At 36.3% G+C, this 27,599-nt stretch overlaps 10 protein-coding genes across 11 annotated transcripts; 6 read left to right on the forward strand and 4 right to left on the reverse strand.

Moving 5' to 3' along the window:
* Positions 1–83: 83 nt before the first annotated feature.
* LOC145908540 (leucine carboxyl methyltransferase 1-like) lies at positions 84–1,916 on the forward strand. Its single transcript, XM_082995835.1, has 9 exons — positions 84–265; positions 320–411; positions 471–669; positions 772–818; positions 885–987; positions 1,044–1,212; positions 1,282–1,419; positions 1,489–1,588; positions 1,656–1,916. Exons 1-9 carry the CDS (start codon positions 195–197, stop codon positions 1,676–1,678), a joined length of 942 nt encoding a protein of 313 aa, XP_082851961.1. The 5' UTR covers positions 84–194; the 3' UTR covers positions 1,679–1,916.
* A 257-nt stretch (positions 1,917–2,173) lies between these two features.
* Positions 2,174–8,399, forward strand: LOC145907895 (katanin p80 WD40 repeat-containing subunit B1-like). The gene is made up of 19 exons (XM_082994996.1): positions 2,174–2,264; positions 2,478–2,608; positions 2,993–3,110; positions 3,293–3,435; positions 3,742–3,825; positions 4,073–4,188; positions 4,249–4,369; positions 4,835–4,939; positions 5,061–5,114; positions 5,178–5,260; positions 5,472–5,562; positions 5,657–5,750; positions 6,014–6,435; positions 6,628–6,726; positions 6,990–7,148; positions 7,535–7,611; positions 7,671–7,745; positions 7,815–7,928; positions 8,042–8,399. The coding sequence occupies exons 1-19, from the start codon at positions 2,231–2,233 to the stop codon at positions 8,172–8,174; spliced, it is 2,253 nt and encodes a 750-aa protein (XP_082851122.1). The 5' UTR covers positions 2,174–2,230; the 3' UTR covers positions 8,175–8,399.
* Positions 8,400–8,444: 45 nt separating this feature from the next.
* Positions 8,445–9,662, reverse strand: LOC145907897 (uncharacterized). The gene is made up of 5 exons (XM_082994999.1): positions 9,507–9,662; positions 9,298–9,447; positions 9,089–9,235; positions 8,692–8,851; positions 8,445–8,623 (listed from the first exon to the last, which is right to left on the reverse strand). The coding sequence occupies exons 2-5, from the start codon at positions 9,310–9,312 to the stop codon at positions 8,613–8,615; spliced, it is 333 nt and encodes a 110-aa protein (XP_082851125.1). The 5' UTR covers positions 9,313–9,447; positions 9,507–9,662; the 3' UTR covers positions 8,445–8,612.
* A 136-nt stretch (positions 9,663–9,798) lies between these two features.
* On the forward strand, positions 9,799–10,246 carry LOC145907898 (katanin p80 WD40 repeat-containing subunit B1-like). Its single transcript, XM_082995000.1, has 2 exons — positions 9,799–9,908; positions 10,022–10,246. Exons 1-2 carry the CDS (start codon positions 9,799–9,801, stop codon positions 10,185–10,187), a joined length of 276 nt encoding a protein of 91 aa, XP_082851126.1. The 3' UTR covers positions 10,188–10,246.
* Positions 10,247–10,429: 183 nt separating this feature from the next.
* Positions 10,430–12,653, reverse strand: LOC145907896 (uncharacterized). Its single transcript, XM_082994998.1, has 7 exons — positions 12,361–12,653; positions 11,945–12,129; positions 11,511–11,621; positions 11,302–11,451; positions 11,093–11,239; positions 10,671–10,830; positions 10,430–10,602 (listed from the first exon to the last, which is right to left on the reverse strand). Exons 1-7 carry the CDS (start codon positions 12,500–12,502, stop codon positions 10,592–10,594), a joined length of 906 nt encoding a protein of 301 aa, XP_082851124.1. The 5' UTR covers positions 12,503–12,653; the 3' UTR covers positions 10,430–10,591.
* Positions 12,654–12,896: 243 nt separating this feature from the next.
* LOC145908909 (calcium-responsive transcription factor-like) lies at positions 12,897–15,021 on the reverse strand. Its single transcript, XM_082996227.1, has 6 exons — positions 14,845–15,021; positions 14,473–14,657; positions 14,237–14,347; positions 14,015–14,164; positions 13,747–13,875; positions 12,897–13,354 (listed from the first exon to the last, which is right to left on the reverse strand). Exons 1-6 carry the CDS (start codon positions 14,978–14,980, stop codon positions 13,163–13,165), a joined length of 903 nt encoding a protein of 300 aa, XP_082852353.1. The 5' UTR covers positions 14,981–15,021; the 3' UTR covers positions 12,897–13,162.
* A 1,896-nt stretch (positions 15,022–16,917) lies between these two features.
* Positions 16,918–18,148, reverse strand: LOC145909065 (uncharacterized). Its single transcript, XM_082996386.1, has 3 exons — positions 17,992–18,148; positions 17,516–17,683; positions 16,918–17,342 (listed from the first exon to the last, which is right to left on the reverse strand). Exons 1-3 carry the CDS (start codon positions 18,092–18,094, stop codon positions 17,086–17,088), a joined length of 528 nt encoding a protein of 175 aa, XP_082852512.1. The 5' UTR covers positions 18,095–18,148; the 3' UTR covers positions 16,918–17,085.
* A 4,539-nt stretch (positions 18,149–22,687) lies between these two features.
* Positions 22,688–24,474, forward strand: LOC145909033 (uncharacterized). Of its 2 annotated transcripts, XM_082996354.1 has the most exons (4): positions 22,688–22,954; positions 23,111–23,278; positions 23,400–23,530; positions 24,370–24,474. In XM_082996354.1, exons 1-4 carry the CDS (start codon positions 22,762–22,764, stop codon positions 24,394–24,396), a joined length of 519 nt encoding a protein of 172 aa, XP_082852480.1. In that variant the 5' UTR covers positions 22,688–22,761; the 3' UTR covers positions 24,397–24,474. The 2 variants fall into 2 exon arrangements, with proteins under 2 accessions (XP_082852480.1, XP_082852479.1); XM_082996353.1 differs by lacking the exon at positions 24,370–24,474 and having other exon boundaries at positions 23,400–23,798.
* Positions 24,475–24,551: 77 nt separating this feature from the next.
* On the forward strand, positions 24,552–25,625 carry LOC145909059 (uncharacterized). The gene is made up of 3 exons (XM_082996380.1): positions 24,552–24,744; positions 25,032–25,199; positions 25,291–25,625. Exons 1-3 carry the CDS (start codon positions 24,552–24,554, stop codon positions 25,386–25,388), a joined length of 459 nt encoding a protein of 152 aa, XP_082852506.1. The 3' UTR covers positions 25,389–25,625.
* Positions 25,626–26,435: 810 nt separating this feature from the next.
* Positions 26,436–27,324, forward strand: LOC145909058 (uncharacterized). The gene is made up of 3 exons (XM_082996379.1): positions 26,436–26,628; positions 26,792–26,959; positions 27,081–27,324. The coding sequence occupies exons 1-3, from the start codon at positions 26,436–26,438 to the stop codon at positions 27,320–27,322; spliced, it is 603 nt and encodes a 200-aa protein (XP_082852505.1). The 3' UTR covers positions 27,323–27,324.
* Positions 27,325–27,599: the final 275 nt, after the last annotated feature.

A 27,599-nucleotide genomic window follows, 5' to 3' on the forward strand; every position in this document is an offset into this window, starting at 1 on the left:
TTGGTTTGAGGGACGTTGCTTGGATTTTGGGTTGCGTTGTGTCTTCAGTCTTGTTGTTTTCTAACATTTCCAGTCATGTTGATTCAATTGCACGTGAATTAATTCCAATTCTATGCTTTGCATTTGTTAATTTTTTAAAAATATTTAAATTCTCCAAGCTGTGGACAACAAAAAAGCAAGATTAGCTGTTAAACATGAGTTTTTCAAGTGCACAAACTGATCTTGCAACGCAAGCAACTTGCGATGACGCTGCTTCGTGTAAAAAGTAAGTCAAAATAGTGCTGTTTTATTTGCACACATAAACTCAATGCATTTTAAGGTATGCTGTTCAGAAAGGCTACTGGAATGATTCCTACATTATGCATATGGTACCTGGTCCTCTTAGGAAACGCCAACCAGAGATAAGCAGAGGTTTAAAAAACATATAAAATAAGCAAGTAGAATTTTGCTACCCAAGTTTTATGTTTTAGGTTACTATGCACGAACTGAAAAAATTTGGAGTCTGCTCAGTCAATTTGTGGCAATGACTAAAAACATGTGTCAAGTGGTTAGTTTTGGTGCTGGTCTTGACACAACATTTTGGAGACTTCATTCTCAAGGCCTGAAGCCTGTCAGATACATTGAAGTAGATTTTCAGGAAGTTGTAGTAAGAAAACTTCGAACCATTAGGTATATTTATTGCTATTATATATGTGATTGTTTTTTTAGTTTGAGCTTGTTGTTTTGATTTTACTTATTTTTATCACTGTTTCTTTATTATTTCTGTTGCAGCAACAAACAAGTCCTTAAAGATTGCCTCGGTGAAATTACAGCATCAGGTTCTTCAAGTGGTTATTTATAAAGAACTTACAAATGTATAAATTTATGTTTCTTTTTTCAAACAGACTCTACCTGCATACACTGTGAAAACTATCACCTCTTTGCATGTGACTTGCGAAACATCGCTACCCTGAAAGAAAAATTAAATGCATGTCACGTTGATTACAGGTAAGCACTATATGTTCCTCTAAATACATCAATTATATTCATCTTTATTGCTTCAGCATGCCAACCCTGTTTCTCACAGAGTGTGTATTGGTATATGTTCCCCATGAAGACTCCACAGCAATTTTAAAGTGGATCAGTGACCAGTTTATTGATGCCGTATTTGTAAACTATGAGCAAGTGAGGATGACTGACAATTTTGGACAAGTTATGATTCAAAACCTAAAGGTAAGTAGTTTGAATGTTCACTATATTTTGTATATGTAATCTTATGTAAAATAAAGAAAACATTTTTAGGCACGAGATTGTTTTTTGTCTGGAGTCTACCCTTGTTCCAGCCTCAAATCACAAAGTGATAGATTTGTTTCCACTGGTTGGCAAACTGTAAGTTGTGATGATATGTGGACAATTTACAACAGTCTTGCTGAGAAAAGGGTAATAATCTATTTCAAGAACAAGATAGTTTGCCTAAAAACCTCCTAGATAACACTGGTGTTTTCACAGCGCATGGAAAGAATTGAAATGTTGGATGAATGTGAATTATTACAACAGCTTATGGAGCATTACTGCCTTTGTGTTGCTGTCATTGATAAATCAGATATTGGTAGGAATTGTTGTAATGTTCATTATATTGATGATTCATTGGATCGAAGTTTTGAATTTGTGTTTAGGATTAACAGAACTTTGCACTTGACAAGAGGAAATTTAACGGCGCAATGGATGGAGCTCAAAAGATTGGGTTTTAATCGTATTGTCGATTGAAAATGTTTTACATTGCCACTAGTACAAGACTGAATGAAAATTCATGTAACATACGTTTGTAATTGCCGGTGTCTGTTGTGACAGACCGTAATACGTAAAATTGCAACAAACTGTAATTCGTTGCTTTCGTGATTTTTTGCTACCGATTTTAATAAAACAACCAAGCGTTGCTTTCGGTTTGACATTTTTCTTCAGTTTTGTAGCCTGATAGGGACTGTCCCGTTTGAACCGCTTGAAAGAAAGAGCAAACATGAGCCAAGAGTTTTTGGGAAATCCGAACAATAGTGTTGTAAACATTTTTTTTAAACCTAACTACATTAATTATGCGTAACAGATCAATATATAACCAATCAGGAGCTATTGTTTTGTCTGTGCATAGTCTTCAGAAGAATTATGAAAGTTAATATTGGTTTTTCGAAACAGATTTAAGTTTACGGTATTTCGTAAAACAAAAGACAATTTAGGCAATCTCGCGGAATGGAAGATGGCAAGCAACGTCAAGAAAAGCCAAAAAATTCGTAAGAATTGTTCTTGTTTAGATGTTACGACTTCTGAGCTTAAACAATATGTTTTACCAGGTCAAATTAGTTAGGCTACTGTCTGAATTTAAAACTTGATATGACCAGTGGAATTTGTAAAAAGGACGCGGTTTTCATAAACTCAAATCATAAAATGGAAATATTCTAGTCGGAGGCAAAAGTGTAATTCTATATATACTTTATTTTGTACAGAAGAGTTTGTTGGACATGGATCAGCAGTTACATGTGCAGTCCTCGGACAGAAATCAGGCCGTGTTATGGCAACTGGTGGTGAAGATGGAAAAGTTAATCTGTGGCACATTGGATCACCTAACTGCATATTGGTAAAACAACACAACTTGTTGTTTTTATTGGCAGTCAGATTTTACATTATTTTTACATATCTAGTTTTTTATTAGTTTAATTATAACGCTTCCATAGCTGGACCTGTGTTTGAGCTTAGATTTATACGTTGCTTCTGTGTTTTGCATTCCGCAGAAACTGACGTTGCCCTTCACAGGGTAAAATAATTTTTTCTGATTCTAAACATCTTGAGAGCTTTCTGCCAGATTGATTTTTTTCAGTTTATATTCAGCAACTTGTTGGGTGTTGAAATTTACATGATAATCTTTACTATATAATGTGATATTCAGTGTCTCTCCATTAATAGGTTTATGTAATTGTTGTTTCATGCAAACTAAATTGAGTTGTGTTATTTTGATTGGCAGAGTTTAACACCCTTGAATTCATCTGTGGAAACTGTGCATTTCAATGCCAGTGAAGAACTTGTATGTGCTGGTTCTCTATCTGGTGCTCTGCGAATATGGGATCTCTCCACAGCCAAAGGTGCACAAACATATTCCTGTAATAAACAATCAGTTATTTTCTGTAATAGCCACTAAAAGGATCTAAATAAAATCTAGAAAAAAACTCCTATTCAGGGTGTAGATGTGGTACCGCATTTGAATAACTTGTCACAATATCATTTCCGAGGTGGTTATTTGAAAGAAACATATTATTACCTTTAGTTGTTCGGCATCTGACTGGACACAAAGCCGCTGTTCGATCAGTAGACTTTCATCCTTATGGTGAATTCATTGCTTCTGGTTCTGATGACCACAAAGTTAGAATGTGGGATGTTAGAAGGAAGGGCTGCATCTTCACCTACAAGGTAAGAACTCATGAGCACTTCTTACAAATATTTGGGCCTACTAATATGCCCAAGATTTTTTCTTTAGGCAAAGTATGTTTTAAAAATTTGTTTTTAAGCTCAGTCTTGTGTTTTCTTCAGCATATTACAAAAAACTATTCCTTAACAATATTAGGACACTAATGGGCTCCAAAAACTGAATAAAATGAGTAATTTATACAATGTTAAACACATGCCTTGCATCTGCTCTTGTAAAAGATTTTGCAAGTGTTACAACTGGTTAACCACATATGCACACAGAAAAACAGGTAGTGTTTTTATACAAAGGGTCATACGGACAGTATCAGTGATGTAGACTTCAGTCCAGATGGGAGATGGATCTCTTCAACATCAAAGGACGGAACATGCAAGGTAGAATGCTTGCTTTGTTTATAATAGAAACTCATTTTAAATTTACTCTAAACTGAAGCAAGGCCCAGATAATAAGTCAGCAATTGAGTTTCTGTGTTTGGATTAATTGCATTTGGTACCTGGTAAGTCACATAAGATCTTTTGGTGAAATGTAAACATAATTGATTGGGTTGAAAAATTCTGCATCAGAGTCTACCACTTTTCTATGTTATTCACTCATATATATATATATATGGTACTTGTTTAGCTATGGGACATAACTGCTGGCAAGTTGCTTCATGAGCTAAAAGATCACAGCGGGCCTCTAACCTGTCTACAGTTCCACCCTAGAGAATTTCTTCTCGCAACTGGAAGCACCGACAGGTGAAATGCCAACACACAATTATCCACAACTTCAGTTGATTTCAACAATTTCTTTTTCAGAACGTGCAAAGTTTACGATGTGGAGCAGTTCCGTTTAATATCAAGCACGATTCCTGAGTCCAATGCAATTCAGAAGATTCTGTTTGATGAAAGTGGAGAACGTATATATACTGCTTCCCAGGTTAGTGCACTTTTCATAATAACGAGCATGATCATTATAATGTAAAAATGTACTGCTTTTCTGGCATAAAATATATCTTCGACGTTTCGTATGCCATGCGGCGAGACTTCATCAGGTGTAACACAATTCCAAAGTGAACTACACTAAAACATGCAGGGGCACAAAATGGCATGGCAGACGAAACGTTGAAGAAATACAGCACGTATATTTTATGCCAGAAGAGCAGTACATTTTTAAACTGCAATATGCCTGGCAGCAACAGGAATTTTAGATCATTATAATGTTTCTAGATAATAGCAAATGTATTTTAATTTCTATAAATTAATAATAATAATACAGTGTGCACAAAACCAAGATAAAAATTGCATTAAATTAATGTGATATGCAATGGTTAGCAAGGCCTATCCAAAAATTATGTGGAATTATATTACAAATCCTAAACTATTTTATTTTTTATTTTTACAGGACTACTGTAAAGTATATTCTTGGGAACCAAAATGTCAACATTTAGATACTGTGGTGGCAAAGTGGGGACGTCCAGCTGATATAACTGTTTCTGCAGACCAACTGGTAGGTAGTTAAAGTATGTGGAAATCTGCTCAAGTGGCATAAAAGCTTCGAGTATAATGTAGCAATCTTACATCTGACAGCACTTAGTGTGTAAGGAGACTAATTTAGACATACATTTCAGATGGGATGTTCATATAGTCAAAACATCGTTTCAGTATACATCATAGATTTAAAGGTAAGAGTGAATGCAATTCTTAAAGTAGTGTGTCTGTTTTACGCATGTTTTTTTTGTGCAAAGATGTTATGTAACACACCCCAACAAAAAGTGGATCCTCAATCTAGCAGACAAGAGTCAGTTAAACCAGTTGTTCCTAACATAAGGTAATCTTAATTGGTTTGGCAAAACCTGTAGTCGCAATGGCTTCTTCGAAATGAGATAAAAACATTAAAATAACTTACAAATCCTTTATTATTGTGATAATTTTCCCGTCATTTTTATTGTTGTACAATAGTTTTTGTTCACAAAAATTTTGTTGTTGAAGTACATTAGTGTAGTATTTGGTATTTAGTATAAATGTATGTATTTTAACAGCAAACAGCCAAATAATGTAACCACTCGGCCTTATACTTCATGTGGAATTCCAGCAAAAGATCCATACATTCCTCCTTTGCTGCAGCTAAAGGTACCCCAAACTTTTGGCAAAGTACAACCTACATGAAGTACTGTTACTCATACTGATGTATAACATATACATGTTTTGCAACTTCTGCCAATAGGAAAACCACATTCCAGGACAAAAGAACCCAGCTTACATTAAGGCTGAAATACCAGATGACAAAGACAAGATATTCAAGCCAACCTCTACAATCCGTAAGTACACAGTTCAAGACATCTGCTAAATAAACAGTTACTTTTCATTAATCAGAATCGTTCTTCTGGCACTTAAGTTTCTGAAGTTATTAAACTTAAGTGCCAGAAGAACGATTTTGATTAATTAGTATGCCTGGCAGCAAAAATTGCAGTATAGTTACTTTTCAACATGGTAATAACCAAGTAGTCCATAAAAACGACAATTGTACGCATTTAATGGTAATTTTATTGGTTGAAATTCATAGAACACCTTTTACATGCAGCACGATCACCAACTAAAGAACACAATGATGATCCCCTCGACCTGAACACACAAGCAAGCAAACCTAAGCCAAGCGAGTCAAAAAGTGCCCCACAGTTAGAAAAAGCAGCTGTTCAACAGCCAAAACCCACTGCTGCCAAACCAGCTGAACCAGCAAAAAATCATGCCACTGTTTCAAAGACGCCTGTAGCACTGCCAACCAAAGATGATGTGACAAAAAATGAGCCAACCAAAGCAACAGTAGCAGCACCTAAAGCAAATGGACCAGGGCCATCAAAATTACCTGATAAACAGGCAGTCGGACAACCACTAGGTGGTGCTCTGAACTGGTTTGATTCAAACCAAGTTCCGACCAGGGATAAAAATATACCTGAGAAACCTGGAGCATGTGACCCTACTACACCTACTGAACAGATGCCACAGGTAAATCTTCTATACACAATATAAGCTGATCGACGATATGGAGTTGTAGACTGGTATATTGTACTCTAGCTTACACATATTCAAAATCACAAACAAATCTGTGAGCAGCCATTTTAGATTATTCTGATTACCAAGCAATAGGTTTAGCTTTATTACTCAAGCTTTTCATTGATAGTTTTGATGTGCATTTAGAATAATGTTCAGCAAACCAAAGTTTCCCTGGGAATGTCAACTGTCATCCCTGCAGAAAGGCAGGATCCTATTTATTTGGATGTAAATGCATTTCTTCCAGTAAGTTTTTGGCTCTAAATACAGTTGCAAAAGCGTTCGTTAAAAGTCAATCAAGGTGACAAACATTTTATTGTTTTAATAAGATAAATCTCATCCCCATACAAAAGGAATATACCAAAATCACTGTGATGTACTACGTACTAACAAAAACATTTAAACTCACTCAATAAATAGTTTTCTTCTGTTTTACATAAAAACTTACATAAAAAAAACATAGTAAAAGGATAACTGCTGGCAGTAAATCAATAAATGTAATTCCTCAGCCAAAGAAAGAACCTACAGGCGTCTCCACAATTGCATCAAATGATAAAGAGGCGATATCAATCATCCGTAAAGGTTTTGATTCCATGAGGATTGTTTTAACAAACAGACACAAAAATCTGGAGATTGTTCGTGCTTTGTGGACAAGTGGCGATGTCATGGTAACATGAAATAATCAATGAGATTATATTGAATCCCTTATTTATGGGGTTACCTTGGGTTCAAATACAATAAAAATAAAATTAGGTATTTTTTTCGATTGGCTGCTCCATGACCCCGAAGGTTGCCATTCCTGTAAGCAATTTGTTATTTTAAAAAAAATTTTTGCACATTTATTGTCAGAAGGGTAGTATTTCAAATCGTTTTTGTTTTTTTGCACGAAAGTTACTTCCCAAACCTAAGAAATAGACACCGATAAAACCATATGGGTAACCTAGTCATGCATCCTATTCAAACTTTTTATATTTGTGTGCTGATGACATATTGGCAGATTGCTTGTTACTGCAAAGACGTCCAAAAATTAGCCATATTGTTTTGTGTGTTTCAGACATCCATTAATGCTGCTGTGAAAATGGAAGACCAGGCACTAGTGGTCGACATTCTTAACATTCTAGTTCTCAAGCCGTAAGTCTGTGATGCATCTCTTATGTTAGTTTCCAAATATTAGCTGCTGTTTTATGTAGATCCTTATGGAGTTTAGACCTTTGCATGAAAATGCTGCCACAGATTAAACAGCTCATGACCAGCAAATATGAAACGTAAGTAATTAACATCATCCAAACTGACATAAAATATTGGCTTGACCAATTCCATGTCCACTTTTCTAGGTACATGAATGTGGGGTGCAGTTCATTAAAGCTGGTGTTGAAAAACTTTGCTCAAGTAATTCGAAGTAACCTTAAACCCCCACCCAATGCCGTTGACATTTCAAGGGAGGAAAGGTGGGCTTTATTCAATAAATACTTCAAAGTTATTGGTGGTTTGCGCAACAATAGCATGACAACTAGAACAGTAGGTAGAAGTATAAAATAATTATATCTAATGTTTTATAAAGACATAGGAAATGCAAGGCCTGCTACGATGATCTTGTTATCATCCGAGGCATTCTTGAATCAAAACATCAAACTTCAGGCAAAATGGGCAGCCAGTTTAGGGAGCTCAAAATTCTAATTGGAACTTTGGAATAGTATCTATGACACAGCAGAAATGCTGTCTGATTGATGCTGCGAAGTTTCAAAAGGTTGTGTTGGCGGTGCATTCTTTGTTGACTTTTCTTTCTTATTTTCTGTTCCACTTAAATATGGTGCTGTGTATTGTTGACTTCATCGCTCACACTGTTGCATTGAATGTATACTTTGTTTAAGTTCTCAAGTGACAATTCTAAAAACAGCAAATAAATTTAACATGCCTTGTCTCCGTAGAACATACTACCACACACACAACAACAATATCACACACAACAATGACTGGTGTTTCCATATATTTTGTCAATAACAAATAAAAATTCGCACAACAAGCAATACTAAATCTTAACTTCCTGTGATGATTGTGCTTTTACACATATGTGTTGAAACCATACACAGACACAAGATTGCATAGCTTTTTTCTCAAAGACAACCCAAACATCAAAGCAGCTCTGTAACAACAATGGAAAAAAGTCCCATACAAGACTGTTTATATTGTTGTGAAGTATGAACAACATACCACTTGTAAAGCCATCATCATGGGTGGATATTTCTATTGTGACTTCACTGCTAATGGGAAAGTCAGATTTAAATCGTTTTCCTGCAGGTGAGGTTTGAATTGGTGATGAATCATCTGATGTATGAGCAAGAACATTGCTCTGCAGGTTTTCAAGTGTTGCCTGCAGACAAACAAATGAATTTATTGAAAAGATTTGGAAAGATGCATGATCATAACTGGACAAAAATGAACTTACCCACATAAGGACAAATTCATTATTTACACAGAAATTTTATATGAATCATATGCAAATCATGTAAGTTGAGTCACTGCAGCAAAAGATGAACACAAACAAAATTTACAGAAAATCTGTGTAGGTTTAATATTGTACTTAAAAAACAACAAAAACACATCATACCAGTAGTTCTTGCAGGTAAGGTTCATCTTTTACATTGCATGTGGCCGCTGTAATTGTTTGTGTAATCTCTGCACATTTCTGGATGAGCTGTTTGGCATCATTTCGTCTCTTCGGTCGAAGTGGAGCTGGCTCAACCTCTGCGCCGCTCTACAAAAACACAAAACAGTAATAACTTTTTTATTATTTGCAACATAATTTGGAGAACTTACTTGCCCTGCTACCATATGACCCTTATGGTCATTCAGTTTAGGGACTCTTGTGATAAATATGGTGCTGTACAGAACATCAACATTGTTCTTTAAATCTTCCTTCAGCTGCTTTGATGCAGTCCGTCGGTCCTTTGTGGTGTTTGAATCAATCTAATGACACAATAAAGCAAATGTACAAAAGAGAATTACAATAGGTGGAATGGGAGAACCTCGTAGCCTGGAAATTTGGCGATTTGTAATGAATAGATTTGGGCGGGACAGTTAACTTTTTTGCTTCTCCTTGGTTTGCGCTCTTGAATAAAAAATCCAGCATCGGCATTCTGTAAAAGTTGTTAACATTTTGAGTTTTACATCCTGTATATGTACATTAAAGCCAAGTTAATATTTGAGTAACAGAATACACATAATATACATTTACAAGTGGATTTTTTCCCAAATTGTCAAATTTCTTCCAAAATAGTAAAACAATTTTTAAAACTATAGAAAAAGCTTTCTAGGTACATGAATGTGGGGTGCAGTTCATTAAAGCTGGTGTTGAAAAACTTTGCTCAAGTAATTCGAAGTAACCTTAAACCCCCACCCAATGCCGTTGACATTTCAAGGGAGGAAAGGTGGGCTTTATTCAATAAATACTTCAAAGTTATTGGTGGTTTGCGCAACAATAGCATGACAACTAGAACAGTAGGTAGAAGTATAAAATAATTATATCTAATGTTTTATAAAGACATAGGAAATGCAAGGCCTGCTACGATGATCTTGTTATCATCCGAGGCATTCTTGAATCAAAACATCAAACTTCAGGCAAAATGGGCAGCCAGTTTAGGGAGCTCAAAATTCTAATTGGAACTTTGAATAGTATCTATGACACAGCAGAAATGCTGTCTGATTGATGCTGCGAAGTTTCAAAAGGTTGTGTTGGCGGTGCATTCTTTGTTGACTTTTCTTTCTTATTTTCTGTTCCACTTAAATATGGTGCTGTGTATTGTTGACTTCATCGCTCACACTGTTGCATTAAATGTATACTTTGTTTAAGTTCTCAAGTGACAATTCTAAAAACAGCAAATAAATTTAACATGCCTTGTCTCCGTAGAACATACTACCACACACACAACAACAATATCACACACAACAATGACTGGTGTTTCCATATATTTTGTCAATAACAAATAAAAATTCGCACAACAAGCAATACTAAATCTTAACTTCCTGTGATGATTGTGCTTTTACACATATGTGTTGAAACCATACACAGACACAAGATTGCATAGCTTTTTTCTCAAAGACAACCCAAACATCAAAGCAGCTCTGTAACAACAATGGAAAAAAGTCCCATACAAGACTGTTTATATTGTTGTGAAGTATGAACAACATACCACTTGTAAAGCCATCATCATGGGTGGATATTTCTATTGTGACTTCACTGCTAATGGGAAAGTCAGATTTAAATCGTTTTCCTGCAGGTGAGGTTTGAATTGGTGATGAATCATCTGATGTATGAGCAAGAACATTGCTCTGCAGGTTTTCAAGTGTTGCCTGCAGACAAACAAATGAATTTATTGAAAAGATTTGGAAAGATGCATGATCATAACTGGACAAAAATGAACTTACCCACATAAAAAAAAAATTAACGTACAACCATAAGGACAAATTCATTATTTACACAGAAATTTTATATGAATCATATGCAAATCATGTAAGTTGAGTCACTGCAGCAAAAGATGAACACAAACAAAATTTACAGAAAATCTGTGTAGGTTTAATATTGTACTTAAAAAACAACAAAAACACATCATACCAGTAGTTCTTGCAGGTAAGGTTCATCTTTTACATTGCATGTGGCCGCTGTAATTGTTTGTGTAATCTCTGCACATTTCTGGATGAGCTGTTTGGCATCATTTCGTCTCTTCGGTCGAAGTGGAGCTGGCTCAACCTCTGCGCCGCTCTACAAAAACACAAAACAGTAATAACTTTTTTATTATTTGCAACATAATTTGGAGAACTTACTTGCCCTGCTACCATATGACCCTTATGGTCATTCAGTTTAGGGACTCTTGTGATAAATATGGTGCTGTACAGAACATCAACATTGTTCTTTAAATCTTCCTTCAGCTGCTTTGATGCAGTCCGTCGGTCCTTTGTGGTGTTTGAATCAATCTAATGACACAATAAAGCAAATGTACAAAAGAGAATTACAATAGGTGGAATGGGAGAACCTCGTAGCCTGGAAATTTGGCGATTTGTAATGAATAGATTTGGGCGGGACAGTTAACTTTTTTGCTTCTCCTTGGTTTGCGCTCTTGAATAAAAAATCCAGCATCGGCATTCTGTAAAAGTTGTTAACATTTTGAGTTTTACATCCTGTATATGTACATTAAAGCCAAGTTAATATTTGAGTAACAGAATACACATAATATACATTTACAAGTAGATTTTTTCCCAAATTGTCAAATTTCTTCCAAAATAGTAAAACAATTTTTAAAACTATAGAAAAAGCTGGCAGCAGAAATGTCAAGCGACATGTTACATTCCAATAAATATGACTGGACAATTCGTTTAACTAGATTCATATAAGAATAACACCAAAGCTGCATAATGTATATATGTTGTTGTGTAAGCACATCACAACAGTACAAATATATAAACTTACTATCTTTTTCTGTTCTTGGTATTTGTGTTTTTTCTCTCTATTCTTGTCAATACCTTGGTGACATCCCATTACTTTGCGGCCCACAAACATGAATGGTTGCCCATCGAAGGGAATTGGAATGTTAAGATCAGGATCAACATTAGGGTGTTCCCAGTATACACGACATTTTGAACTGGGCTGCCAATCTGTGCAAACAAAGGTTAATGTATCTGGTAATTCTGTAAAAATGATTGTGTGTATGTGGCTTAACTGCCTGATTTATGTTGTTTGTATCAGTAAGTATTATAATAGCAATAAAATAACATTTAAAATAAAGTAGGCCTATTTGAAAGTTATCAAAGAGTTGACCATAAGTCCACAATACTATAAAAAACATTACAGACATAAATCCTTTTGTGCTACGTTTTCAGAACTACCTTTATCTCCGTAATGCTTTTGTTTTTGCAACACAACAAATCTAATTGCAGAATTCCTCTCAATGTTTTCAACAACTTCGGTGGCTTCTTCGACTGTGTATTTTATTTCTAGCGGGGGATGTTCCACTTCCAGCAACTCCATGACTGCTGGACTTTTACAATGAACTAGGATGACTGCTGCGTCTGCGCCAAACTCCTTTGTTTTTGCCAACAGAAAAAGGCCAACTGTCGCGGTGGTCGAAAATCAAATCACAACGACAACATATTTAATGACTTCCCACTGCAAAAAGTTTTGTAATTTTTGTGTACAGTTAGCATCGGGTAGCGTATCGAAATCTTAAACATCGATTCTTTTTCTCACAAGCCAACATTCGGTCTCGTATGTACGTCATTCTTTCGTCAGTTCGAAAGCCTAAGTTGTGCCAACTATTTCGGCAAAATTAAATACGAAAAGACGTTTCTAAACAACACCACCACAAATAGTTATTATGGGCAAAATAGTATCTGGATACAAGTCTCCACTTGACAGGTGTGGTAAATTTATTTTATTTCAGAAAAAAACGAACAACATAAAAAGGAAAGTCATTTCACAACTTATTATTGTGGATAGAAATCAAGGAAAATCCAGCAGTTCATCATTTGTTTGAAACTATTCCAACCCATGAACATGAACAACATGTTGTTTGGCCAAGCACAATAAATTATGCACACAATGATTGGAACAGATTCAAAGGAATCCTTTTTGACAAACATTAAAGTAAAACCACTTTCTGGAAGATTACGGCAGGTATTTTAAAGCACTTCAAAAACAGTGTTCTTCAATTACTTCAACTTCATCAAATTCAACTTTGCGATGTTTTTCTAACTGGATTTCAATTGTCACTTCACTTTGATCAGAGTCAAATTTTCTTTTACTTAACGATCTTTCTATCTCCTCGATTTCTTCATTTGATACATGTTCCAAGACACTGTTTTGTACTTGCTGTAGTGTTGTCTTGAAACAAAAGTACAATTGCACGATAAAAACAACAAACTTTTCACATATGTTTAACTGAATTATGTAAAAATGCAATTTTAATATACTTGGTCTAAAATACATCTATTTTGAGTTATATGAAACTTATGCTTTACTAAATTCCCCAAACTGCTATATGCCATACCAGACATGGTTATGCAAATTGCTCCGCCCCCAGGAGTTAATATAAATTAGTATCACATGAACGCTGATTATGCTGCAGAATTTTAGTGTACAGTTTTTTTTTGCTTTTGGTTGCAACTTTTGAACTATTGTAAATTTACGTGGTCAGTTGGTGATAATTTCTAACCTGTGAGTTAAAAAGCTAGTCTGTCCCCCCTTTTTATATGGTTGAGAACAAAGATTATTACCAGCAGGTCTTTTAAATAAGGTCCATCCTTGACTACATTGGTTGCTTCACTGATGGTCTGCGATACTTGCGCACATTTCTCTATTAGCACATTTCTTTCATCAGCAACAAGCTGCGATGAACGGAGTGCCTGAAATAAGATTGGTAACATTTTAAATCACAATTTAAGGACGTTACAGGATAATATTGAAATATGCTTCTTAACGGACTTGAAATTTATTTAACCGATAGATGGAGAAGCTAATTGCAATAGAACCAGTTTTAATTACCTCCCCACTTATCAGATGCCCTTCATGTTCTGATATTAATGGTAGCTTTGTGATATATATAATATTATATCCTACATCCACATTATTTGCTAAGTCATCTTTGAGTTTCTTTGCTGACTCACGTCGATCCCTTGCTGTGTTGCCCGGTATCTGCAAAAAAAGTTCACAAAACAAGAAGTTTGAATAACAATTTTGTATGATTTCTTTCGAGTTAACTGGTACCTCATATTCTGGAAATTTTGCAATTTCCAAGCTGTATATTTGGGCAGGGCAGTTAACTTTCTTTGAGATACGAGGTTTTCTTGGTTTAACCACACGCCCTTCCACACTACCCTGCATAAAAATAAAAATACAACGTTTTTTGTACATATACAATAATTTTATAGTGAGGTGCAGATGGACGTCACTGTTTCGTCCTAGTATCTTGTGTAGAATAATTTAAGTTCACAAAAATGTACCCTTTGTTTTTCTTCTATACGCCTTGCTTTTCTTTCTTTGTCTTTATCAACACCCTGGTGGCATCCAAGTACTTTTCTACCCACAAACATAAAAGGTTGTCCATCAAATGGTATCGGAATGCTTACACCATCTTCTGGTCCTGGGTGTTCCCAGTATATTCTTCCTTTTGCAGTTGGAATCCAATCTGCAAATGAATAATGTTTTTTGAGTCTTTGTGTCATTACATAAGTGCGTTCTAAAAGCTTATACATGAATGTATTCTGCGCTTTTAAATATAAAATAAAATTAAAAAAAAATTACCGAAACAATTTACGAGGTTTTAACAGCTTACCAACAGGAAAAGGAATTGCATGTAACAACGGTCATGTTACCTGAGTTGCCATAAAACTTTTGCTTTTGGAGTACAACAAATTTTGTGCCTGTCGATTGTTCTAACTCTGAAACAACTTCGGCAGTTTCTGCATATGTATATCGAACCTCCAAAGTGGACGATAACACTTCCATCATCGGTCGGATGAATGCAACGTTAAAATCGAACGAGATCGAATGACGGCGGCACAAAATGGCTCTCACCAGTTGGGTTAAGTGGTCACGTGACGTATTTTTAACGGGCGCGGTCGCCCTTCAATACCCACAAGCAAAACATTTTAATGTAATTTCACTGATTTTGAGGATTCTATACTTGTACTGAATGGCGAGTTTTCTCAACTAATTTTTTTGATTGTTGGTGAGCACAGTGTCTTAAAACTCAGACACACAGTGCAATTGACAAGCAAAACGTATAACGACAACATTTCTGGAATCGTTTACATTAGGTATTTCTGTGAAAGGTACCCTGATCCTAAAATAACAAAAGCAAACACACATAAAAGTACAACAGTGAAACTCACAATTCATTTTATAATATGGACATAGAAACTTTTTTCCCTTTCAATTTTGTCGTCAAACGTTCGGATTCGACTATCCAGTGTTGCAAAATGTATGCCCTATTATAAAAGTGATATGGTCATAAGTTTGTTTCTGGAAAAAATTTTGGCATTTACTAATCGGTTACCTTTGTATTTTAAAGTGTTCCCTGTTTAAGTTAATCACATGTTTGGGTAGGCGTGTAGCCTGCAGGTTTTCTGATTCGCATTTGTTTAAGACCTCAACGCATTGTTGATAGATTATAAAAATATCAATTCTACAAAGTGGTTATGTTTCGTGCGTTTACATATAACCTGCACACAGTGCCGGATTGATCATCAGGTAAAAAAGGCACATGCTCGAGAGCATTGGTTTCCAACCTGTCATGCTTCATTGAGGCCTTAGGGCCAGTCAAAAACAAAGCAACATAAAAACTTTAGAACGTATATACCAGTATTTTCCAACCTTTTTGAGCCACGCAACACTATTTTTATCAAAATAATCGTGCGGAACACCAAATTGTTGGAAGTACTGCGGCATTGTACTTAACCAGCTACATGCTCGCGCAATTACATTCTTATTATTACAAAACGAATCTTATTGTTTCACAACAATAGAACATTCAAACTGTGATAGTGGATGATTATTTTTATAAAAAAAGTGATTTTCGACCCGTGTTCCAAGGAACATCAGTAAAACTGATAAATTTCTTGCGGAACACCTGATGATCTTTCACGGAGCACTGGTGTTCCGCGGAACACCGGTTGAAAATCACTGGTATATACGATCAGGATCAAGGGGGTAAAACGCCCAACTCATCGAAAATCAATTCCTTCAAAAGTTTGAATTAAAAATAAAAGATTAATGAATTTGTAATGAAGCTGTGTTTTGTGTTTTACCGTTAGTCTTGGAAAGTGCATTACATGGGTATTTTCATGTCACCTCAGAATTTGCCATAAGACTGACAGAACCACAATTCAGCACTTCCTACTCAAAGGCAACGTCATATATGCGGTAAAACGTTTTCGAAATTGGAATTCCCAACTCCCAGGCAGCGTTATACATTTGCAGGGCAATTACGCGCAAAATCGTGCGTGGATTCGAAGTTTTTATATCGTCAAGTCAAATAACAAAACAAATTACTTGTACTATATGCGCTTAGAGAGAATACATGCATTGCAGCTTTCAGGTGATTTCCCTTTCAACTTTTCCGGTAGCCTATGTCTTAAATAAACTTAAATATGCATATGGTTTATTGCAAAATAACAATGACATAAATGGAATTAAAAAACAATTGCAGTATACCATGTTTCACAACTTTAAACGCCGGGCGTGGTGACAAAAACTGATCTTGTATGCCTTATATGCAAATTATCATGCTTTGTCACATAAATTACCAATGTAACTTGTTAAATTGCCTTTTGCATTGTAAGACTTCTTAAGATCTGATTCAGTCACCGCCATCCACACATTGTTGTATCATTATACAGAAAGACGCTCTCTTCACAATTATACAGTTGTGCGATTTCACAGCGAGATTGAAAACGAGGTGCAACATCCATACAAATGTACATATATACATTTTTCACTTGCCACGGGAAAATTTGGGTTTAGCACAAATACATCGGTTTGAACTTTTCGAGTATAAGGTAATGTGGATATCTATTTGGTAGTCCAGCGCTATCATACTTTTTTAACGAAAAAATCTACGCCTGGACTGTGGGTTCATCTGTAATCAGTTCCTTCTTATCATCAGCACTTTCCATTACTTTGCGTATATCAATTATAAAATTTACGAAAACTGCTCTGGCAAGGACGAAAACAAGGAAAGCAAGACTCATAATCCATCCAACAATGTAAGCCCACCAATAGTGCCACGAAACATCAGTCACATCACCTTTCCATTTGATGTTTTTCCAATAACTTAAGTCGTACTGCGTCAGGCCGATCATCAGAAAAATATCTAAAATCATTCATTTGGTCGACAGTTGATTACAAATATTGTTGATGTGTTTTTACATCCCATTAATGAATGTGAAACTTGCAAATTTTTGTCGTCAATTGCTTTTCAAACAAGCAAACTTTTGTCATAGATTAAGATGGAAGCAGTATATAGTTGTCAGATATGTGTCCTACCTGAAACCAAGTACATTGTCGCAGCCAATCGCAAGAGTCCTTTTGGGGAACAGCACATACAAGAACGTTTTGCCCAAGATAAGGCTTGGAATACAATACCGCTGGCCAACATAAGCATGCCAAGTACAAGCATTGCCAGTAGGGTGACGTATCCGTGATTTTTTTTAACTGCCATTAAAGGAAGAGTTATTAGAAGACGAAACGAAGTGTTGGGAGCAATTAACAATTGCTAACAAAACAGACCAATTTAGTTTACCGCTAACTTTGAAATTTCAAATGATCGCTATGATGTGTTTGGTTATGAAAAACCTAGTCCAATTAAATACTCTCATGCAATGTCAAAGCACTCTGTATGTTAAAAGATCACAATATTACATCTGCGGTATAAAAAAGGCATGTGTCATTCATTGCCAAGGTTACGCCATTGCAAAAATAGCAAACACAAAATGATTCCGCTGATTCTCCGTTGTACTCACTTGTTAGTATTCCTCCAACGGCTTGATCAATACCGAACACTCCGACATAAAACGTGAGTTCCTTTCCTTCGTACTTTCCAGTCACAATAACCCAGGTTTTCATTGCGCATAACAGAATAAGCAGGCCGAGTTGAACGAGACCAGCCAAAATGGTGACGACAGAAACGTGCCAGTATTTTACCTCCATTTCAGCACTAAACGTCAACCAACTGCTACTAAGTCAGCTAACACAAAAAGTCGCAGGCTATAGCACTCCGAGTGCTGTAGACCTTTCTGAAAAGAACAGTTTTAAAGCATCATCCCAACAAATTGGTCAACTTTGAACACAACATCAATCTTTCAGACAGCTCTTTCAAAAATGTTTTTATTTTTAGTAGAAAAATATATTTCGCCCTGAAAAGGGCATCATCAGTTTATGCAGTGAACAAACATCACAAGTGTAACAACGTAAAATAACTAAGTACGGGCGAAGGTCTGCCACACAAGGGAAAGTACCTTAATAAATATTAAAAAATGCAAATAAAAACCTGGATATGTAAGAAAAGAACTGATAACTGACTGCCAATAAAATTCTAACAGAAAATATATCGCACAAAGCCTGACAAAACTCTTTGAGCAGGCCAATATCTGAATGTACACGTCACACGATACGCGACGCCAAGACGCTTTCTCGGACTGACAACAGCAGACTGCAAGTCACGAACTGAATTAATCACGTGATATGATGATTTTATGGATAATATGCACTTCTCCAAGCCGTTTTCGTTTTACGAAAAAAAATCTTACAAAAAAATTTTTGTGATCAGAAAAAAAAAATGCATTGAAGAAATTGTCACCACTGCACGTTTTCTGCGGATTTTTCATTGCACATCGTTTTTGGAACAACAACACAGTAATAGTCGGACTAACCTAGTCATGGTTTAATATTAGCTTTATTCAACAGCACATTTAGCTTCATCAATCTATCTCCACATAAACGCCCTTCAGTACTTCGCTCACTTGACACTGCATTAGCAACGATACCTCAGGAGTATTCGATTTCAGTTCACCAAAAGCAGCCAATGCGCGTGCGAAGTCTAGTTTCGGTTTTCTGCACGATCTTGCAATTTGTCGCTACCGCTACGCAAGAGAAAATGATAACTCAATCATGAACCGAAGCATTTATACAATTTAAGGGTGCTGACTAGCGTTGTTAGATCTTTAAAGATCTTTGTCACAAATTACGTGTTTACACGTCAAGTTACATTATATTGTGACGTCATAGTTTGATTGTGATGTATGAAATACTGTACAGTGGTAACGGAATCATTGTTAAAAAAGTGAGCAGACTGTCAACAGCAACAGCTTATTCTGCAGCAGTAAAGCCAGTTTCAAAAACACGCCAATTAAACTAACCCGACAGCGTCGCCCAAGAAAAACAGTCTAGGGTCAGACGACAATCTTCCAGATCTCAGCATGGTTTGTATAATTTGCCATAAGTACAGTAAACTGCGTTAGTGCTAGAAATAACTTTTACAAGACTTTACAATTAAAGATTAGTGCAACATTGCCGTTAGATATTATGTGGGAAACTTTAATTATACGAAATAATTTAGCTCACGAATTTAACAAAAAAATGTAGGAAAAATTAAAATCAAATAGTGCGTGTGATTTTTTTACAACCAATTTGTAAATTTATGGCGTTATAAATATACGGATTTGATAAACGATTGGAAAAAAGAATGCGAGGCCTGCATTAACCGAAAAAGATACTTTTGGATGTGAGTGGCTTTATTTGAATTTTACATACATTGTCAATGCTCTACAGTGGTTCCCAAAGTGGGCGCCAGCGCCCCCCTGGGGGCGTTTGCAGTCGTACGAGGGGCGCTAGAGACCAAATGGGCGACTGGGGGGCGCTAGAGACCTGGGGGGCGCTTGGTGACAGGGCAAATTTTCTCTTATAGCGTAACTCAGTGTTTCCTAACCGGTGTAACTTTCCGTAATTTGCGGGTATAGTTCGAATTTAAAAAATTGTTACTGATTTTAAAATTTTCGATAGTTTCTCCCCTAGGTTACTTTGTAACACTCAATTAGATAGTACACGACGAAATTGTTTTCCCTCCAGGTGGTACGCAACCACAAAAAGGTTGGGAATCACTGGCCCAAATGATTCAGCCCAATCTTTGTATAATTTAAGTTACTTCAAAAAGGGTTTTTCTCGCATGCTGAACTAGTAAGTATCGATTCTGACGTCTCAACGAATTTGATGTATTTCACAATGTGTCATCAATCAACGCTAAGCAATCGCTATTCGAAAATGAGGATTTTCGGTGGTATGGTTTGCTTGTTTTTAACTAGAGATTGGTATTGAAATATTAGAAATCAGACGAAATTCCAACCTCACTCATCGCATTTATTGACAAGCAGCAAATAAATTCGTTTTTTTTGTCTGTTTTGTTAGGCTTTGTTAAATGATTAAGGTGTTTTGGGGAGCGGTGCAAAAACAAGTTTGAGAAACACTGCTCTACAGTGTGCACCGCAGGTGATTGGCGGCAGCTTTTTGTAGACGAGTATTTGGAAGTTGGCAAACCTTCGGTTAATGACGTCACACCATGATGTCATCTTTGTTTTGACTTATCTTAGGGTTTCCGATCTGTTTTCAACATGGTACGAAGGGTTGTCTTAAGATTGATTTTCGTTCATAGTTAGCGTTTTTGTCTACCGCCGCATGTCTATCTACTCAATTAAAATCGCTATTCATAATGCATTGTTTCATAGTAAATTCTCTGAACCCCTCCATGCAATGCATATACCTGCGAGTTTAATTGTTTTTAAAGCTTCAAAGTAAAATTCAAATTTACCCACGCTAGTTGGCACCATAACCACGTACAAGATGTGTTCTTTCGGAATGTCGTAACGTAATCTAACATATGAATTCTCACGTGCCACTCATAGTTAATTTTTAACGCTTGTTAAAAAAAATTCGATGCTTTGCTGCGACCGCATGTGATAAGGCCGACGGAGAATGGCATTGCTTGGGCCACAGCAGCACAGAGCAAACATTAGTGTTAGAGTAAGTTTACATAACTGTGCTGTAATTGTCATCAATCCAAAGGGTGAAGAGTGACAAAGATGATGGACATAGTATGTATTTGAAAAGCAACATCACAATGATAGTCTAAATTTTTGAGTGACAGAAAATACCTAAGTAACATGTGTATGCTTTGTCAGTTGCACGCACACTGCATTCATAACAGCAGCTTGGAACAAACTAGTACATGCTATATGTTCAATTTTTAAAGCGTTGCGATACAAGGGATTTTCGTTCTTCGTTTTCATCGACATTTGTTTTTCGCGGTTTGTCTGGAAACACATTATTGCTGTGACTGCTATAGTGATATAGACTAACGAAGTGCAATGGTTAATCTTCAATTTTGGCACGGTTGTGCTGCAAATCTTGCTACTGGGTTTATTCTGCTTTGCATTTTGATTAGTTTGGTCGCAATGAAGAGTTGGTTAAAGGCAGTTGTAAAATTTGGCGAATTGGTATCGTTTTATTGCGGAGCATTTAATAGTACACCGGTGGGTCATATACTACTTTTACAGTAAGTTATCTATACAATTTCGTGCTATAGACCTATCTACATTTTTATAAAGTACATTTTGTTGCATTGCTGCCCTTATAGGCTATGTGGCGCATAGGATTGCCATACGACAAGATTTTCGCAAACATGTTCGGAATGTTAGTGTTCAAATCTTCAGGATTGATAACTATTAAACTTAGTCACATCATATAATAATTACCGATATAATGTTTATGTTGCTGCCAGGCATATTGTAACTTAATAATCTGTTCTTCTGGCAAAGATAAAACGTAACTTTATTCACCGACGTTTCGCCTGTTATTCAACAAGGCTTCCTCAAGGTAATGGTACAGTGCAGCACACAACTAACGCAAAAAAAAACAAAAAAAAACGTGCCAACACGAAAAAGGGGATAACGCTAACACCGCTTGTAAAATCATGTGATGTATAAAAAATGGGCGGGAAAACTACAGTTACAGTAAGTTGTTATAGAGCACCGGGAAGTAAACGCACTGTTCCCTATCATTAACACAGCGATTGTTCTTGTGGATGTGGAGCGCTTCTAGGAAGAGGCGCTTTGTATGGTCCACCTCCTTTTCCAAAACCTTAGCCTTGTCAAAGGCGATCTGATGACCTTTTAAGGCAGCATGCTTGGCTAACGCTGTTTTATTTGCGTCTTTCGACGCAACGTCGCGGCGGTGCTCCTTAATTCTGGTTTTCAAGGCTGTTCCGGTTTCCCCGATGTAGACACCCTCGCACTCTCCACATGGAATTGAATAAACCACTCCTTTTGGTTCCGCTACCTCCATGACAATGGGGTGCGACTTGTGTGCTGCACTGTACCATTACCTTGAGGAAGCCTTGTTGAATAACAGGCGAAACGTCGGTGAATAAAGTTACGTTTTATCTTTGCCAGAAGAACAGATTATTAAGTTATAATTACCGATGTCTGTTAGATGTAATTCGAGGTTTTTGCATATGGGGCTACCCATATAAAACCACTATTTGTGAGCAGTAGAAATCTCTACATGTTCTATTGCAAAGCGACAGTAATTTGTCCTTAATGTGTCTGGTATTTGTGCAACAATAAATGCGGTGTTCAGTCTCAGAAATTGATTAATGGGACTGACGTATATCCGCAGATTGTCAGTATAATAGACACAATATTGTTTCCTCCAACTGCTAGTGATATAGATAACTGGTAGCAATGGTTAATCTTCAATTTTGGCACGTTTGCGCTGCAAATCTAATTGCTGGATTTATTCAACTTTGCATTATGATCAGTTTGGCCGCAATGAAGAGTTGGTTGAAGGCAGTTGTAAAATTTGACAGCAAATCGGTGACGTTTTATTATGGAGCATTTGATCTTGCAGACACCAGCGGATCTTACTACTTTTACAGTGAGTTATGATTTTTTCTGGGGACCTATTTACATATTTATAATTGAACAGCACACTATGCCACATGATATAACTACTGATTAGATATCAGCAAACTATAGACTCCAGAGAAATTCGAATATTTAAAACGTAATATTTGTTGCTGTTGTTTTGTAGTTAGAGCCAATACTGGTACCAACACCTTAGCAGCCATGTTGGTTCTGACAATTTTGACATTGATTGCCGGCATCGCTACCCAAGCAGTTTCATGGTCTCGGAGAGTGATATTTTCTCACGGCCCAATGTTTTATATGAAATTGACTCAGATACTTTACGCTGTCTCAGGTACGTTTTATTGCAAACTTCCGGCTTTCTTTGTGCAGCAATTGACATTTATCGGCACAATTTGTCAGTCTTGATTAATACTTAGGCCTACTTCTTATATTTAATGCTATAACACTTTTAGAGTTTTTTCTGTTGATTGGTTTGAGCGTGTACACAAACTTCTGGGAAACCCACATCATCTTTGGCTTGGACAAGAATGGAAATGTATTGGAAACAACTATATCTTTCTCAACAGCATTCATTTTAGCTTGGGTAGTTTGGGTTTTATTTTTAGCTTTCATGGTAGCCGATATCTTCTTCGTAAATTGCGTTCTTAAGATTACGACGACTTCCAAAGACAGGCCGTACCAGTCAGAAGCCTAAAACACGGATATATTCTTGCTATTTTGTTTTGTAAGTTGTTACAATTGAAACGGGAAATTAGTTTTGCGTTGCATGTCGGTCCACTGCAGGTTCTTTATTCTATTTAAAGTTGTGTACGTTTGAATTAACTGATACTTTTATGTAAATTATTGGTCAATCAACTCACTTACACCAAATTGTGTTTGGTTTATTCGTCTTATTGTTTCTGCTTTTTGTGTGTTCTCGATTAAACTGACAAGTGTCCAAAGTGCGGAATATGTTTCGGACACGGTATAAATGACACAGGAGTGGAGACCAATATCTATTTTAAGTTTAAAAAAAATGTCCAGTATTTGTGAAACAGTTTCAATTTAACTTTTGTTTACGGTGGAACTAGTAGGCAACCACTATTTAGAAAACTTTTGTGCATGTGATTAGAATGGCATTGGTTGGGCAACAGCACAGAACAAACATTATAGTGTCAGAGTAAGTTTACTCAACTGTATTATAGCAGAGCCAACCTAAAATCCCAAAACGAACAGTTTATGGTTTATCGATAAAGATTCGTCCTTGTATTACTCACAACAATATTAAAAAAATCTAATAAACTAAAATGAAACCATTTGACTTAACGACTTAGCCTATGTATGCTATGTCAATTGCACACGCGCTAACAATACCCACCAACATAAAAATTATCGTCACACTGCTTTCTGTTCAAAATCATACATGTATTGTTTTTTCTACAGAACAGAAGGAAGTTTGAGGAAAGGTAGCCAACGTTTTGGTTTTATGAGGCGGTTTGATTTGTATCGGAAGACCTGTGGCAGCACTAACGGCATTTCCTTTGATTAATTTGCGCAGCTTGTCAGGGTAGTAGACAAAATATTGTTTACTGTTACCTCCAGGTTTTAAAGACTGGCGAGTGACAATGGTTAATCTTCAATTTTGGAACGTTTGTGCTGGAAATCTTGTAGCTGGGTGTATTCAACTTTGCGTTTTGATTAGTTTGGCCGCAATGAAGAATTGGTTGGTGGCAGTTGTAAAATTTGGCAGCAAACTGGTAACGTTTTATTACGGGACCTTTGATCTAACAGCCACCAGTGGATCATACTACTTTTACAGTAAGTTATCTGTACGATCTAGATATATGCTATTGTAAAACGGCAGTAATTTGCTTTGACTTTATCTGGAATTTATACTACAATAAATACGTTTTTCAGACTCACAAATTGGTTGACGATACTGGCGTAAATTCATCATTCATCAGATTTGCCAACGCTAACCTAGTCCATTTATTCAAAAAGAGAATATATTTAAATCTATAGCAACGGTGCCTGTTTCATCTAATCCCATTCGAGTTGTTGCCGAAACGTCTTGCATAAATAGAACTTTGTTACTGTTTTTGCAGTTGAAGACAATACCGGTACCAACACTTTAGCAGCTATGTTGGTTCTAGCAATTATGACTTTGATTGTTGGCATCGCAACCCAGGCAGGTTCATGGTCTCGGAGAATGATATTTTCTCACGGTCCAATGTTTTACATGCGGTTGACTCAGATACTTTATGTTGTTTCAGGTGCGTTTTCTTGTAGGCTATTTTCCTATCTTGCACGTTTCCTACTTTGTATATTGTAGTTGCAAATGCTAAAACATTTATTGTTTTCCAGAAGTTTTTCTGCTGATTGGTTTAAGCGTGTACACAAACTTCTGGGAAACCCACATCATCTATGGCGCGGACATGAACGGGAATTTACCGCACATATGATAAGGCCGACGGAAAATGGCATCGCTTGGGCCACAACAGCACAGAGCAAACATTAGTATTAGAGTAAGTTTACATAACTGTACTGTAGTTGTCATCAATCCAAAGGGTGAAGAGTGACAAAGATGATGGACATAGTATGTATTTGAAAAGCAACATCACAATGATAGTTTAAATTTTTGAGTGACAGAAAATACCTAAGTAACATGTGTATGCTTTGTCAGTTGCACGCACACTGCATTCATAACAGCAGCTTGGAACAAACTAGTACATGCTATATGTTCAATTTTTAAAGCGTTGCGATACAAGGGATTTTCGATCTTCGTTTTGATCGACATTTGTTTTTCGCGGTTTGTCTGGAAACACATTATTGCTGTGACTGCTATAGTGATATAGACTAACGAAGTGCAATGGTTAATCTTCAATTTTGGCACGGTTGTGCTGCAAATCTTGCTGCTGGGTTTATTCTGCTTTGCATTTTGATTAGTTTGGTCGCAATTAAGAGTTGGTTAAAGGCAGTTGTAAAATTTGGCGAATTGGTATCGTTTTATTGCGGAGCATTTGATAGTACACCGGTGGGTCATATACTATTTTTGCAGTAAGTTATCTATACAATTTGGTGCTGTGGACCTATCTACATTTTCATAAGGTACATATTTTGTTACATTGCTGTTCTATATGAGACGCATAGGATTGCCATAGAATAGGATCTTCGCTGATATGTCCTTAATTTTAGTGTTGAAATCTTCAGGATTGATAATACTTAGTGACATCATATAATAATTGTGTCTGTTAGATGTAATTCCGAGGTTTTTGCATATGAAGCTACGCATATAAAAAACACTACTTTGTGAGCAGTAGAAATCTCCATATGTTCTATTGCAAAGCGAAAGTAATTTGTCCTTTATGTGTCTGGTATTTGTACAACAATATATGCGGTGTTCAGTCTCAGAAATTGGTTAATGGGACTGACGTATATCCGCAGATCGTCAGTATAGTAGACACAATATTGTTTCCTCTAACTGATATTGATATAGACAACTGGTGACAATGGTTAATCTTCAATTTTGGCACGTTTGCGCTGCAAATCTAATTGCTGGAATTATTCAACTTTGCATCATGATCAGTTTGGCCGCAATGAAGAGTTGGTTGAAAGCAGTTGTAAAATTTGACAGCAAATCGGTGACGTTTTATTATGGAGCATTTGATCTTGCAGACACCAGCGGATCTTACTACTTTTACAGTAAGTTACGATTTCTTTCTGTTGACCTAGGCCTATCTACAGATTTATAATTGAACAGCACACTATACCACAACATATAATTACTGATTAGATATCAGCAAACTATAGACTCCAGAGAAATTCGAATATTTAAAACGTAATATTTGTTGCTGTGTTTTTGTAGTTAGAGCCAATACTGGTACCAACACCTTAGCAGCCATGTTGGTTCTGACAATTTTGACATTGATTGCCGGCATCGCAACCCAAGCAGTTTCATGGTCTCGGAGAGTGATATTTTCTCACGGTCCAATGTTTTATATGAAATTGACTCAGATACTTTACGCTGTCGCAGGTACGTTTTATTGCAAACTTTCAGCTTTCTTTGTGCAGCAATTAACATTTATCGGCACAATTTGTCAGTCTTGATTAATACTTAGGCCTACTTCTTATATTTAATGCTATAACACTTTTAGAGTTTTTTCTGTTGATTGGTTTGAGCGTGTACACAAACTTCTGGGAAACCCACATCATCTTTGGCTTGGACAAGAATGGAAATGTATTGGAAACAACTATATCTTTCTCAACAGCATTCATTTTGGCTTGGGTAGTTTGGGTTTTATTTTTAGCTTTCATGGTAGCCGATATCTTCTTCGTAAATTGCGTTCTTAAGATTACGACGACTTCCAAAGACAGGCCGTACCAGTCAGAAGCCTAAAACACGGATATATTCTTGCTATTTTGTTTTGTAAGTTGTTACAATTGAAACGAGAAATTATTTTTGCGTTGCTCGTCGGTCCACTGCAGGTTCTTTACTCTTTTTTGAGTTGTTTACGTTTGAATCAACTGATACTTTTATGTAAATTAGTGGTCAATCAACTCACTTACACCAAATTGTGTTTGGTTTATTCGTCTTATTGTTTCTGCTTTTTGTGTGTTCTCGATTAAACTGACAAGTGTCCAAAGTGCGGAATATGTTTCGGACACGGTATAAA

Source organism: Ascidia mentula, chromosome 7, assembly GCF_947561715.1.
Source record: "Ascidia mentula chromosome 7, kaAscMent1.1, whole genome shotgun sequence".
Lineage (NCBI taxonomy): Eukaryota > Metazoa > Chordata > Ascidiacea > Phlebobranchia > Ascidiidae > Ascidia > Ascidia mentula.

Excerpts from the sequence above, each read along its gene's own strand:
- LOC145908540 (XM_082995835.1), top strand. The coding sequence starts at position 195 with ATGAGTTTTTCAAGTGCACAAACTGATCTTGCAACGCAAGCAACTTGC. Across the intron at positions 412-470 it reads CCAACCAGAGATAAGCAGAG|GTTACTATGCACGAACTGAA; the intron begins GTTTAAAAAACA and ends TTTATGTTTTAG. Across the intron at positions 670-771 it reads AGAAAACTTCGAACCATTAG|CAACAAACAAGTCCTTAAAG; the intron begins GTATATTTATTG and ends TTTCTGTTGCAG.
- LOC145907895 (XM_082994996.1), top strand. The coding sequence starts at position 2,231 with ATGGCAAGCAACGTCAAGAAAAGCCAAAAAATTC. Across the intron at positions 5,261-5,471 it reads CCAGTTGTTCCTAACATAAG|CAAACAGCCAAATAATGTAA; the intron begins GTAATCTTAATT and ends GTATTTTAACAG. Across the intron at positions 5,751-6,013 it reads CAAGCCAACCTCTACAATCC|CACGATCACCAACTAAAGAA; the intron begins GTAAGTACACAG and ends TTTTACATGCAG.
- LOC145907897 (XM_082994999.1), bottom strand. Across the intron at positions 8,852-9,088 it reads CTTACCTGCAAGAACTACTG|GCAACACTTGAAAACCTGCA; the intron begins GTATGATGTGTT and ends GTTTGTCTGCAG.
- LOC145907898 (XM_082995000.1), top strand. The coding sequence starts at position 9,799 with ATGAATGTGGGGTGCAGTTCATTAAAGCTGGTGTTGAAAAACTTTGCT. Across the intron at positions 9,909-10,021 it reads GACATTTCAAGGGAGGAAAG|ACATAGGAAATGCAAGGCCT; the intron begins GTGGGCTTTATT and ends TGTTTTATAAAG.
- LOC145907896 (XM_082994998.1), bottom strand. The coding sequence starts at position 12,502 with ATGGAGTTGCTGGAAGTGGAACATCCCCCGCTAGAAATAAAATACACA. Across the intron at positions 11,452-11,510 it reads CCAAATTTCCAGGCTACGAG|ATTGATTCAAACACCACAAA; the intron begins GTTCTCCCATTC and ends TTGTGTCATTAG. Across the intron at positions 11,240-11,301 it reads GTCATATGGTAGCAGGGCAA|AGCGGCGCAGAGGTTGAGCC; the intron begins GTAAGTTCTCCA and ends GTGTTTTTGTAG.
- LOC145908909 (XM_082996227.1), bottom strand. The coding sequence starts at position 14,980 with ATGATGGAAGTGTTATCGTCCACTTTGGAGGTTCGATATACATATGCA. Across the intron at positions 14,165-14,236 it reads CAAAATTTCCAGAATATGAG|ATACCGGGCAACACAGCAAG; the intron begins GTACCAGTTAAC and ends CTTTTTTTGCAG. Across the intron at positions 13,876-14,014 it reads GGCATCTGATAAGTGGGGAG|GCACTCCGTTCATCGCAGCT; the intron begins GTAATTAAAACT and ends ATCTTATTTCAG.
- LOC145909065 (XM_082996386.1), bottom strand. The coding sequence starts at position 18,094 with ATGAAAACCTGGGTTATTGTGACTGGAAAGTACGAAGGAAAGGAACTC. Across the intron at positions 17,684-17,991 it reads CGTTGGAGGAATACTAACAA|TTAAAAAAAATCACGGATAC; the intron begins GTGAGTACAACG and ends CTTTAATGGCAG. Across the intron at positions 17,343-17,515 it reads GACAATGTACTTGGTTTCAG|ATATTTTTCTGATGATCGGC; the intron begins GTAGGACACATA and ends GAATGATTTTAG.
- LOC145909033 (XM_082996353.1), top strand. The coding sequence starts at position 22,762 with ATGGTTAATCTTCAATTTTGGCACGTTTGCGCTGCAAATCTAATTGCT. Across the intron at positions 22,955-23,110 it reads CGGATCTTACTACTTTTACA|TTAGAGCCAATACTGGTACC; the intron begins GTGAGTTATGAT and ends GTTGTTTTGTAG. Across the intron at positions 23,279-23,399 it reads GATACTTTACGCTGTCTCAG|AGTTTTTTCTGTTGATTGGT; the intron begins GTACGTTTTATT and ends TAACACTTTTAG.
- LOC145909059 (XM_082996380.1), top strand. The coding sequence starts at position 24,552 with ATGGTTAATCTTCAATTTTGGAACGTTTGTGCTGGAAATCTTGTAGCT. Across the intron at positions 24,745-25,031 it reads TGGATCATACTACTTTTACA|TTGAAGACAATACCGGTACC; the intron begins GTAAGTTATCTG and ends CTGTTTTTGCAG. Across the intron at positions 25,200-25,290 it reads GATACTTTATGTTGTTTCAG|AAGTTTTTCTGCTGATTGGT; the intron begins GTGCGTTTTCTT and ends ATTGTTTTCCAG.
- LOC145909058 (XM_082996379.1), top strand. The coding sequence starts at position 26,436 with ATGGTTAATCTTCAATTTTGGCACGTTTGCGCTGCAAATCTAATTGCT. Across the intron at positions 26,629-26,791 it reads CGGATCTTACTACTTTTACA|TTAGAGCCAATACTGGTACC; the intron begins GTAAGTTACGAT and ends GTGTTTTTGTAG. Across the intron at positions 26,960-27,080 it reads GATACTTTACGCTGTCGCAG|AGTTTTTTCTGTTGATTGGT; the intron begins GTACGTTTTATT and ends TAACACTTTTAG.